Below are 12,620 nucleotides of genomic sequence, written 5' to 3'. Positions count from 1 at the left end.
CATTGGCCCAACAAGTCCACACCAACCCTCTGAAGATCATCCCACCCAGACTCATTCCCTTACCATATCCCTGTAACTCTGCATTTCCCATGGCTAATGCACCTAACCTGCACAGCTTTGGACTACTTATTAAAATTATGAGAGTTCCAATTGACCAGTGCCCAATATAAACAGTCCTGTTTAGCATAATTGAATCATTCTAGATGTATTTCACCTATTTATTGTGAATAATAGATAATTGCATAGTGAATTCATTGAACTCCGTGCTATGGCAAATATTATTCTGACTAACATCTTAATACATTTTTTTTATATAGTTTAGTCATTAACTTGTGGATGCTCTATTTTTTGCTGCATGTGATGGAATATCGAATTCTGTTCATGTTTATTTTTACAGCCTTATCAACCTGTGGCAATGCCCTATTTGGGCAACCTGTGCTCCAGATCCCTCTGCACTTACATAATGCCGAGCCCATTTCCATTCAGATTATGTTTTGTTTTGTTGTGATTTTTTTATTGAAATGTATTACCTCAAATTTGTTGAATTCCATTTGCCATTTTTTAACTTCTGTACACATTCTGTCAATATCTGTTTGCAACTTTGTTTCTAATTTTTAAAAAAGCTATACATGGTATTTGGTATCATCCTTAAATATCGATACCCCTCCTTCTAAGTCATGTCACTTGTCCTATGCCTTTGCTCTCTTATTAAGATTGGTATGCCACATAATTTTAACTTCAACTAGCAGCGTGTTTAAATATGTTGATGTTCTCCCTCTGTCAACCTTGTAATGAATTAAGTTTCCAGCTGCTGTTGAGTCATCAGTCAATGTGTCCCATTCCCAGCAGTATAATCCAGATTCTGATTATAAATAGTGTATAGCTTGCCAATACAGTTAATAAGTGATGTCAATATTCAGCAGACTGAGAGACGTATAAGAAGGTATTTGAAGACATGTTGCTAAGAAAAGTAGGTTTTGTCTCTGTCTTTCTATCTCACTCAATTTCATTCAGTTTGCAGAAGTATTGTCTCTTCCGCAGATTTTTAACCAGATCCTCGATTTGTAAATCTATATTTCTTTATCCTTTCTCCTTAGGAGACTGGATTGGTTAGGATTATATTCACTGGAGTTTAGAAGAAAGAGGGAGAATCTCATATAAATCAATAGGATTCTAATCAGATGGGACATTTTTAACGCAGCAAGGATGGTCCCAATGATGGGAGAGTCCAGAACCAGGAGTCTCAATTTAAGGATACGGGGGTAGGCCATTTAGGAGTGAGATGAGGAGAAATTTCTTCACTCAGAGTGGTGAGCTTGTGGAATTTTTTGCTACAGAAAGCAGCTGAGGACAAAACATTGAAAGTTTTCAATAAGTAGTAAGGTATAGTTGTTAGGGCTAAAGGGATCAAAGAGTATGGGGAGAAAGTGGGAACAGGATACTCAGTTAGATGATTAGTCCTGATCATTTTGAATGGCAGAGCAGGCTCAAACGACTGTTTGGCCTACTCTTGCTCCTATTTTCTGTTTCTTCCAACAGGATGTGAAGCTGATGTCAGGTGAGCTATTTTCAAATTTGGAACTGATTTTAAGATCAGCCAGCAGAAAAGTGGGGGACAGAGGTGAGATGTAGTATACAACTGAAAAAGACTTGCGCAAAGGCACAGGAGTGGAGATTCCATGGACTGGAAGATTCTGAAAGAATAGCAAAGAGACACTAAACCACAGAAAGAGAATGCAAAAATCAAAATATCAGGGGCAATGCTGAGGGGTTTTACAAATATTTTGAGAATCAGAGGGATGTGCAGAAATTCCTTAAAGGCCCGAGTTATATTGTAATTGTAAACCAGAAAGTGGCAGGCATATTAAATAGGGACATACGTACAGGGAACAAGTGTAGGCCAGTCAGCTACTCAAGCCTGCTCAAAAGGAGCAAGTAGTTTTGAGATCTGAGGGAAATCTTCTTTTCACCTAGAGGGTGGTAGATATATGGAACTTGCTGCCTGAGAGGGTGCTGGAGCCAAATATATTTAAGAAGCATCAGGATGAGTACTTAAAATGTCAGGACATAGAATGCTACGGATCAAGTCCAGCTAAGTGGGCTTAGTGTAGCTTGATGTTTTTTGGTCTGCATAGACATGATGGGCCAAAGGGCCTGTTTCTATTCTGTATAACTCTGACTCTCTATGACAATCATAGCTGACTTGCATGTGGCTTCAACTCCACTCTCCTGTCATGTCCACCTTGACAATCAAGGATCTATCTAAATCTGCCTAAATGACAGATATTATTCTTTTCTGGGAAAGAGAATTTCACAGGTGAATGAGGCTTTGTGAGAAAAAAATTCTCTTCACTTTTATCTTAAATGGAAAATTTAGGGCAGCACGGTGGCTCAGTGGTTAGCACTGATGCATCGCAGCACCAGGGACCTGGGTTTGATTCTACCCTTGGGCGACTGTGTGGAGTTTGCACGTTCTCCCCGTGTGGTTTCCTCCGGGTGCTCCGGTTTACTCCCACAGTCCAAAGATATGCAGGCTAGGTGGATTCTTCATACTAAATTGCCCATAGTGTTCAGGGATGTGTAAATTAGGTGGGTTATAGGGAGGGGTCTGGATAGGATGCTCCGAGGGTCTGTGTGGACTTGTTGGGCTGAATGGCGTGTTTCCACACTGTCGGGATTCTATGATCTGTAGTTTTTAAACTGTGTTCCTTAGTTTTAGTCTCTTCCACAAAGGGAAAGATCCTGTCAATATCCAAATCACAAATTCTCCTCAGGATCTTATATTTTTAATAAAATCACCTTTCATTCTTTTAAATAGCTATTTTGTATATGTCTTCACAGTGAGTTTTTTTTAAATTCATTAACGGGATGGGGGTGTGGCTGACTGAGCAGCATTTATTGCCCATCCCTAATTACCCAGAGAGCAGTTCAGAGTCAACCACATTGCTGTGGGTCTGGAGTCAGACCGGGTAGGGATGGCAGTTTTCTTCCCTAAAAGACATTAGTGAACCAGATGGGTTTTTCCAATGGATTCATGGTCATCATCATTAGCTTCTTAATTCCAGATATTTTATTGAATTCAAATTCCACCATCTGAGTGATGAGGCAAACTGGAAATAAAGCATTAGGAGGAACTAACTAGATTAAATACAAATAAAATAATATTACAACAAAACTAGTAAGATTATACAAATAGAAAACTCTCCAGAATGTTAAAAGAATGAAGTGAGAAAACCGATGATATGTCAGTTATGATTGTCCAGAATGTGCTCAGTTCACAAATTGTCCCCTTGGATGGGAAACCCACTGATGTCACTTATGCTATTCAATCGGTTTTAAAGTCTAATATCAGTTGTAGGAAAGTTCCTAAAATCTTATACGGGGATGACTGAACCTTTGAACAATTAGAGCGACAACATAGATTTGCAAAGAGTGAGTCTAAAAGAAAATCACCGTCAACAACTACAGAAGAGGACAACTTGATCAGCTAGGTGCTTAATCTTAAGACTCTTAAAATTTCTAAATCTAAATCTGTTTTTTTTCTTCCATTTTTAGGTGAGGAAGCTCTTCATGAATATCTACGAACTAAAGCTGTAACTGTTGAGTATTAGAACCATACTACAAGAATATCTTTGTTCACACTGGCTATACTTAATCCAGTAAAGATACTGCTAAATCATACAGTCTGAACCCTCGGGGACAACTGAATTGTACAAACTGAAATAAAAATGAAGTACTGCGATACTGGAGATCTAAAATAAAAAGTGTCTCTGGAGAAACCCAGCAGGTCTGGCAGCATCTCTGGAGGAAAGAGTTCCACAGAAATGTCTTATTGGACTTGGAAACATTAACTCTTTCTCGTTCCACAGATGCTGCCAGATATGCTGGGTTTTTTTCTATGTATAGCCTGAACCCTGGAGTCACCTGAATTATACAGACTGAATCCTACGAGACAACTGTACTATACAGACTGAACCTTAGGGGACAACTGTAACTTATTTGCTTTTAATGGTGGCACCCAAGAGAAGCTAAAATTATAATCCCATTTACATCGTCGATGCATTGACATCTCTGCGTGCCTCAATATCATCAAAAATACTTTAAATAATCACTAGTTTAAAATCATAGTCAAAAGTTTCTGCTTTGTGGGTGCAATCAATAATTAAGCATACAATAATGTTCAAAATTGCACCAGTTCTTCAAAGTGTTTTCTCTTTAAATTTTCCTTCAAGCTTATATACGTATTATCTTCCATGAACTGGTACAATCAGGCTGTTTTAAACTTTTTCTTTAAATTTGAATTTAAAATATTCCTTAGAATATCTAAAGTGATAACTGGTGCAGTTTTATTGCAATAGAGCTGCTATTGGGTTTATCACAAGAAAAATTAATTAATGTTTTATCCAGCACTTTATTTTAATTAAGTGAAAGTGACTATACTGCATCATTTGTGAATTATAGTGGTGTACAGTATCAGTTTAATTCTGAGTTTTAAAAGGTGTCTATTGGTGTATTTACACCTTTAATATAAAACCAAGAGAGTTTAATAAAGGGCTTCCTGAATGGTCTGAAAATGAGTGCAATTGTGGAACATCACCATGGTGATTAATTCAACCTGGGCTGTTGGCAGTTTTGTGGACAGGCACAGCAATTATCTAACTATCTCAAAATATCATAGAAATGTGATTTTTTTTTTCTTGAAATTCTGCAAACTTGTGTGCTGGAATTTGGGCTAAATTTAGGAAAATTCTGTAGGAAAATTCAGTACAGCTGAGCACCAGAACCAAGCACTTAAACATTTGGTTTTTATAATTCTGTAATTTTACTGACCATTTAAGAAGGTCATTTATTGTGTTCGACAAAACCTGATATAGAGGAAAGGGTGGTGTCATCAAATTCTGATCTTATTGCATTAATAGTTGTAGAATAATATACTGCTATATTTTTGTCCAAATATTGGTGCTGCCAAGTATCACTACAAATTTATTTGCACATGATCACAATGAAGTGCCTTTAATATAGATCTTCTTACAGTGAGTACAGACGACAGCAGCATAGCATTTGAACTGCATAATAAGCTTTAATTTTGAATAATTTCAATATTTTGTACCTTTTGTAAATTTGAATGCCTGTTCCCTGGAACTGATGTACGTCTTGACTGTAGGCACATGTATCAAGATTGTGTTTTGTAATATACACATAATGTCATATAAATACTGGTACTCCAGTAGTTTCATGTCTGAAAGTGTGTTTATATTATTATGTTCATGTGTCCTGTTAAGAACACTTGCTTCATTTGTGCAAGAAGATTTCTGTTGCATGAATTTCTAACTGGCAATTAATCTATATACCTGCCTTTAGTCCTGACCGTTTTATTGTTTGTCCGACTATACATTGAAAAGTGATCTCACAATGATTCCACTTGATCGCTACAGAATATTAATAATTTGACAAAACGAACCTTGGAATTGCATTGCGGCACTACTTCTTGGAGTTAATGTAATGGTGAATTAGGGCAACATTGACATTTTAAAACTGATGGAGTAGGTTTAAAAAAAAAAGTTGATCCATCAGGATTGCCCCACATGCAATGATGACTAAAGTATTGCAACAGATACTTCCACCCTGCACTCAGCTCATTTCTTGGGAGACAATAAAGAGAAAAGAAACAACAGACAATTGGGAGAACATCCTCCAAAAAAATGTTTTCCAATCACATCAAGTTGGTCAAGTCTAGTCCAGGAGAAATCACAGGGACTGAGTGTTTTTGATGAAGACATTTAGCTTATATATCATGTGATCTTGGGTTATGAGGAACTGGTCCCACCCCACCTTATGAGCTACTACTGTCTCTGCAGCTATGTAGGCAAAGAAGATTTACTTAATATTCTGGTCTGTTTCTGCTCTAAAATGGCTTAAATTTCTATTTATGTTTGTTTTCTCAACTCACTAATATGAATTTATTCATCATGTATGTAAAAATTACTAGTTGCGGTCTAAGCATGCATCACGTAATTTAGTAAAAATAAAGCTTTGCTATGCATTCCAGCTGATATTGAGCCAGTTTCTTTCTCAATTTTCACTGCTCTTAATGCTGGGTATTTGGTGATTGTGATTTGTGGCCATTGCTTTTGGTTGTTCCAGCTCACTTTTGTCTAATATGTCCTTGGAGTAAATCCATTGATCATACGAGCTTTGTTTGTGGGTGTCCCCCCCACACGTGACCATGCTGAGTTTCATCCCATTGTATAAATTATTTGCATAAATTTGTAATCTTCAGTCTAAAATGAAATATGAAGCATTGACTGTCTTCAAGATTGTGTGTTTGGGGTGTGAATTGCATGGTGTAGTAGAGGATAATCTGAATGGGCTGATAAATATGTGCTCAGCTACCTTCCTGTCTGATACAGTTGGGATAATTCTGGGTCAAAAGGACTAGGACATTATTTCTATTAAATGCCAATGCTAATTGTGACAGACTGTTTTCTGTGAAGTTTCTCGAATTCCATGAACGAAATACAATGGATGAAGCAGAGAACAAGAGTCAGCTTGGTTGGTACCACAGCCATAAGCATCCGCTCACTTCACTATGGACACTCAGTAGCAGCAGTGTATGATATCCAGAGGATGCACTGCAGAAATTCTTAAGTAGCACTTCCAAACTTGCTATCTAGAAGGACAAGGCCACTTACCATCTTGACTTGGAAATGGCTATTCCGTCATTGTTGCTGGGTCAAAATCCAGGAAGTCCCTCCCTAATTGCATTGTTAGTCAAACCACAGCACATGGACTGCAGCAGTTCAAGAAGGCAGCTCACCACCACCTTCTCAAGGACAACTACAAAATTTGCTGGCTAGTCTATGACACCCATGTCCCATGAATGAATTTTAAAAAAAAACATGGTGGCTGAGTGGTTAGCACTGCTGCTTCAGCACCAGGGACCCAGGTTTGATTCCATAATTGGGCAACTGTGTGGAGGCTGCACATTCTCCCTGTGTCTGCATGCGTTTCCTCCAGGTGCTCTGGTTTCCTCCCACATCCAAAGATGTGCAGGTTCAGTGGATTGGCTGTGCTGGATTGCCCGTAGTGCTGGGGGTTACATGGATAGGGTTGGGGGTTGGGTCCGGGTGGAATGCTCTTTTGGAGGGTCGGTGTGGACTCAATGGGCTGAATGGCCTGCTTCCACACTGTAGGGATTCTGTGATTCTAAGATGTGATCTGATAAATGAATTGTAAGTCATAGAATGCAGGGACTCCTACTGTACATTCAGGAAGTGCCAGACTCCTGGTCACTTTCCTGTCAGCTTTGATTCAATAAATAAAACTCAATAATCAAGCATCAATGACTGCCTCCTGATCATGTAACTTAAACAGAATTGTGTTTAAAAATGAAAGGAGTTGGAAAAATGCCTGCTGGAAAAGAGGTGGTATTTTTAATCTTGCTTTACAACTCTTAAGTTACAGCACTTAAAATGCATTGAAGGTTCTGGCTCTATCATCCAGTCAACCAATAAGAGCAGATCCCCATTCCACTTCCAGACTACTTTGGTGAAAAAAAATTGTCTTCTGTGCCTCATTAATTCTTCTGCCAATTACTTGAAAACTATTAACCTAGCATCAACTAATTGAAATAAGGTCTGTCCTATCCATTCACTGAGGCCCCTAATAATTTTAAATGCCTGAATTAAATCTTCACTTGGCCTCCTCTGTCCCAAAGAAACCCAGTTTATCCCATCTGTCAATTAAGTCAAACTTAGTTTTGGCAGAAGTAGTTTTTAAAGTTTACTCTGCCTGATGACCAAGGGAAGAAGTATTCATCCAACAGCATTCTAAGCAACAGCATTTACCTCCACATGAATTGCAGCTGTTTGTCACCACCAGGACAATGAGCAAGGACAATCTTGTCAGCAACACCCATAGCTTGGGAACAAGAAAATATTCAAACAAAAACTTTCGAAAGCCATCACGTGGAACTAGGGAATTGTCAATTGGGATTTCAAAGAATCTATCACATCAATTTATTTCAAGCTTAACATTGTTTAAATATTCCATTGTGCCATTCTGGCATGAATTAGGAACATTAAAATGCATGCAGCTGGCCATGAAGATGACAAACTTAAGATTAATATGCTGCCACTGTTAGAAAAGGGAACACCCCCACTTCCACCTACTCCCTTTGTTACTGCTGGAGCTGTGGACTTGGTTGTCTGTGAACTGGGAAAAGTTAGAGGTACAATAAGTTTTGAATGAAGGCAAAGTGGCACAAGGACAAGGCAAGTTCTGTTATAGAGGTTGCGTTGCGCCAATTTTCACATCTGTTTAGTTCACAACAAGTTCAGTCCAAACTCTGGAATACCTCTCCCTAAATCTCTCTACTTATCTCAATTAAGACATTCTTTAAGAACTGTCTCTTCGACTAAACTTATGGTCATTTGCCCTATGATCGCCTCATGCAGTTCAATATCATGTTGTTTAATAATGCTTCAGTGAAGCACCTTGGGATGCTTTATTACATTAAAAACACTAATGATATGGAGTTGTCTCAGACAAGGAACATCAGTTGTAAGAAAAGCTGGCTCTACATTTTGGCCAATGTGGATGGAACAACATCAAGCTGACTCAGCAGTTCAATGAGGTAGCTCATCATCATCGCAGGGCAACTAGGGATGACACTCATGAATGAAAAAAAGGGCAATTTACAGCTGTCATGAAATAATTTAAAATCTTTCATTTTCACTGTTTGCAGCACATTCTGGGCATCGAGTGGAAGGACAAAAATCACAAAATCCTCTAAATCTCTCCCAGAAGACTGGTACTCAAATCAGAGGTAACTTTGCTGGTTCAGGCACATTCATAGAACGAAAGGTATCCAAGGTCTGTTGGTAAGGTAGCAACAGATCGATGGGATGCCTAAAAGTTTTGTTTCAAGGATGCTTTCAAGTGTGATATGATGACTCTAAACATTGATTTTCACACCCAGAAGACACTAGGAAAATAGCAATATGGTGGTTTGGGAACAGGCCCTAACACAAAATAACAAGTCACAGCAACATTTCAAAGTATGCGTCACTGGTGGCAGAATTTGCCTCTCAAATTGGTCTCTTCAATCATTGGCAAAATGCATCATATGAAGCCCATCCAGATCTGTAAGAATGACTGATGTACACCTCTCTTCAAGGGCTGCTTAAATTTGCGCAGTGATGAGCAATTCATTGCAGGATGGCCAAAATTTGTTCCTATAGCTTTTGTATGTGTTTGAATAAGTCACAGTAAGCTGTAGTGGCAAACCGATTTTCAGTCAATGGCACAATTCAAATATACCATAAGAAAAGGTAACCTCAGCAACTAAATTTTCAGAATTTTTTGGTTCAGGTGAGACTTAGAACCACAAGGTAAGAACAACCCTTCTGATAGTAAATTCAAATAAATTTTTATTTAAAAAGAAATATGAATTAATACAAGGTTATCATACAGAAGTAGAGTATTGCTGAAAAGAGACACATTCAGCAATACTACTGAAACAACTATTGAATACAGAATTAGTTACACCAAAATGTGTAATTCATCCATACAAAGAAACCATTATTTTAATACACAGAATGTGTCTGTAAATCATTCTTTTCTCTCAACCCTAGTTTAATCAATTTTTCACTATCCTTACTTATACATCCTTCACAAGGAATCTTTCTTGGTCATTTGGAACTTTTGGATGCAAATGAAAGAAGCCTCATGCAGACAACAGGTGGAAACCACACTGGCTGATCTTCAGAAAAGATCAGGCCCCAGTGAGGAAGAGCACTTTGTTCAACTGGACATTCAGACTTATCAGAGTTTTACACCCTCTGCTGGAAACAGGGTCATGACAACTAACAATTCCATCATTTGAACCTGGACAAGAAGTGCATCTGCAGAAACTGCAACAACTAGGCAGATAACAACTCCAACACATGCAGAATCAGAATGTCTCACTAAACCACAAGAAACCAGAGCTGCTCAGTACCTTACTGAATGCTAAGGAGGTGACTCAAGAGGGTGGGGCTTTTGGAGAAGAATGAGGAATAAAGAAAAAAAGATTCAATTAGCCAAGCACAAGTGATGAGATTGCAGACTGCAAAGAACAGCTGAACCACCTTTCTACCAGTTTCCTGCAGTCAGATTTGATAGAAAAATGCATTAGGTTATAGAGTTCAAAGAAGTATCTTCAAACACAAAGGCAGAGAAAAAAAAATGCATCAATAAGCTGCGTCAGGATCAGGAGATGTTGATGACAGAAGGGGTGGCTTGTCAGAGCTGGTGTTGCAAGACAGACAAAAGTGATAAATGTTTGAATGCTATCAAGGAATCGAATGTAGCACCTACAGCTGAAATCTGCTATGATGTATTTGAAGAAGATCTGCTGTCAAATTGAGAAGGATCAGTGTTGCAGATAAAGCACATCCCTGAGCCAGTGAATTTGCAGCACAGGCTTGGCAAGTCAGTCTGTTCACAAGGATTATAATACACAAGATTGTTTATAATGATTACAGGATATAGTACTGTCACTGTCAAATCACTTTACATGGTATATCAAAATATAACCAGTATTTTCTAAAAATAAAAGTTACAGGACATTGTTTTAATGATCTACTGGAATTGAACAAAATTATCCCCCAGCTCCTAATTACAAAGATTTCTCAGCAAGGTGAGCTATCAGTTTTCATTAGCTCTGCAGGGAATTGGTTGATTTGTTAAATACTCCCATTGTACAGATTCTCATACATGTCTGGTTATCACCTCAAATGTCATTTTTACAAAATTGTGCTCATTTTACTGATTCACTTTTCAAAAACTACAACACTTGGCAATTCTCTTTTCAACATCTCTAACACCATAAACTGACTGTATCAAATGGGTAGCAATAACTAAGTCCATCTATTTCCTGGTCATTGCGGAGCTTAACACTAAACCAGAGCTTATTATACTAGAGGGCTTTCTTTCAGTTTCTCCAGTACCAGGGCATTTGGTGAAATTATTTCCATTAGAAATGGTTCACAAGAAGAGCAGACCTATAATGCTCAGGAACATCAGGCACTGTTATATCCAGAGGCTGCCTGTTTTGATTGGCCGTTGAAAGTGCACCAGCTGACATGAGGTATACAAATAACATGCAATGACGGGTGCAGGGTGCTACTTTGCTGGAAAGTCATTCATTTGGACCATTCCTTTGCAAGATAATTGATCCGGAACCATCAGTCTCTCGGCTAAAATGGATGCTCTAGTAATCCATTCAGACACGTTAGTGATTGCTGCTGGGTCCAATGTGACTGTTAACAGTGAGACTGAGGACTGAACAATCCAATTCTCTTCTGAAATCATGCAGGACATTGCATCACTTGCATCCCTTTTAAACGTGAAGAAATCAACGTCCCTAATCCAGGCTCCTTTGGATAGTTAATGGGTGCCATCACTTGACAGAACTTCTATTCTACATTTCTCTTGCTTCTGGGTTCTGTGTAGCTTCAGATTTGCTTCTGTAACTTCCCCAAACAAATCACACTCGCACTGAGAATCCTCATCCTCAGGAGTTAACTTTTCGTCTCCACTTTCGTCAGAACCATTCATCTCAAACAGAGACACATTCTGAAACAGTACAACAGGTAAAAGAAGTGTCAGGGAGAAACTGGGCATGCAGTATGTTAAGATTGTGGAGATGGTTTGGGTGGGAAGGTGAGGTGGGGGATGTTCAGAGGGTGGAGGGGAATAGATGAGGGCAAGGTAAACATAAGGATGTTGCAGAGGTTCTGGATCATGGAGAGTGAGGTGGGAATGTGTTTCAGAGAGGGGTAAGTGAGGGGGAAAGAAAAGAGAAGACAACTGAGGGGTAATGAGACAGGCACAATAAGACAAGTTGCAGAGGGGTCAGGGTCGGGATTATGGGTAAGAGGATGGAGAACTGGAGGAGCCAAGAGAGGGGCAAGGGAAAGAATCATGATACAGAAGACTGTAGCAATCAATGAAGACCTAACTACACTCATCTCATTTTTCAGCTTTTGGTCTAGACCCCTGGAGGCTATGGAAATGCAAGTGAATATCTAAATAGTACTTAAATGTTGAGCTTAAATGTCTGACTCAACCACCCTTTCAGAAAGTGTGTTCCATTCTCCCGGAGTCAAAAAAAATTTATCCTCAACTCATGTCTTAGCCTTCTACCCCTTACCTCAATTCTATTCCCCCAGTTGATAACTCTTCTACTGATGGAAAAAGTGCTTTCCTATCTACCCTATCATTACATCTCATAATCTTATACATCTCTATCATGTCCCTTCTCAACCTTCACCGCTCCAAGGACATCCCCCAGCCTATCCAATCCTTCCTCATAACTCAGATCCTCCAGCCCAGGAAGCATCCTGGTAGATTGCCTCTGCACCCTCTCCATCGCAATCACATCTTTCCTATAAAAATTGCATGCAGTTGTGGCCTAAACAGTGTTTTATAAAGAAGTTGCTGGAAAAGCTCAGCAGGTCTGACAGCATCCGTGAAGGAAAAAACAGAGTTAACGTTCTGGGTCCGGTGACCCTTCCTCAGAACTCAGTTCTCCCTCAGAAGAAGGAGAACTCAGTTCTCCCTCAGAAGAAGGAGAA

At 39.0% G+C, this 12,620-nt stretch overlaps 2 protein-coding genes across 2 annotated transcripts in view; one reads left to right on the top strand and one right to left on the bottom strand.

Moving 5' to 3' along the window:
* aldh1l2 (aldehyde dehydrogenase 1 family, member L2) overlaps positions 1-6,053 on the top strand; it is a 103,988-nt gene extending 97,935 nt beyond the window's left edge. The window contains exon 23 of the mRNA XM_048610072.1: positions 3,556-6,053. Within this exon, the coding sequence (XP_048466029.1) occupies positions 3,556-3,611 (56 nt within the window). The 3' untranslated portion in view covers positions 3,612-6,053. The remainder of the gene's footprint in view (positions 1-3,555) is intronic.
* Positions 6,054-9,413: 3,360 nt separating this feature from the next.
* nopchap1 (NOP protein chaperone 1) overlaps positions 9,414-12,620 on the bottom strand; it is a 7,060-nt gene continuing 3,853 nt past the window's right edge. The window contains exon 4 of the mRNA XM_020521858.2: positions 9,414-11,619. Within this exon, the coding sequence (XP_020377447.1) occupies positions 11,431-11,619 (189 nt within the window). The 3' untranslated portion in view covers positions 9,414-11,430. The remainder of the gene's footprint in view (positions 11,620-12,620) is intronic.

Source organism: Rhincodon typus, chromosome 22, assembly GCF_021869965.1.
Source record: "Rhincodon typus isolate 14 chromosome 22, sRhiTyp1.1, whole genome shotgun sequence".
In the NCBI taxonomy this organism is placed as follows: Eukaryota; Metazoa; Chordata; class Chondrichthyes; order Orectolobiformes; family Rhincodontidae; genus Rhincodon; species Rhincodon typus.
Note: the sequence above shows the minus strand (reverse complement) of the source record. Positions and strands in the feature narration are given on the sequence as shown.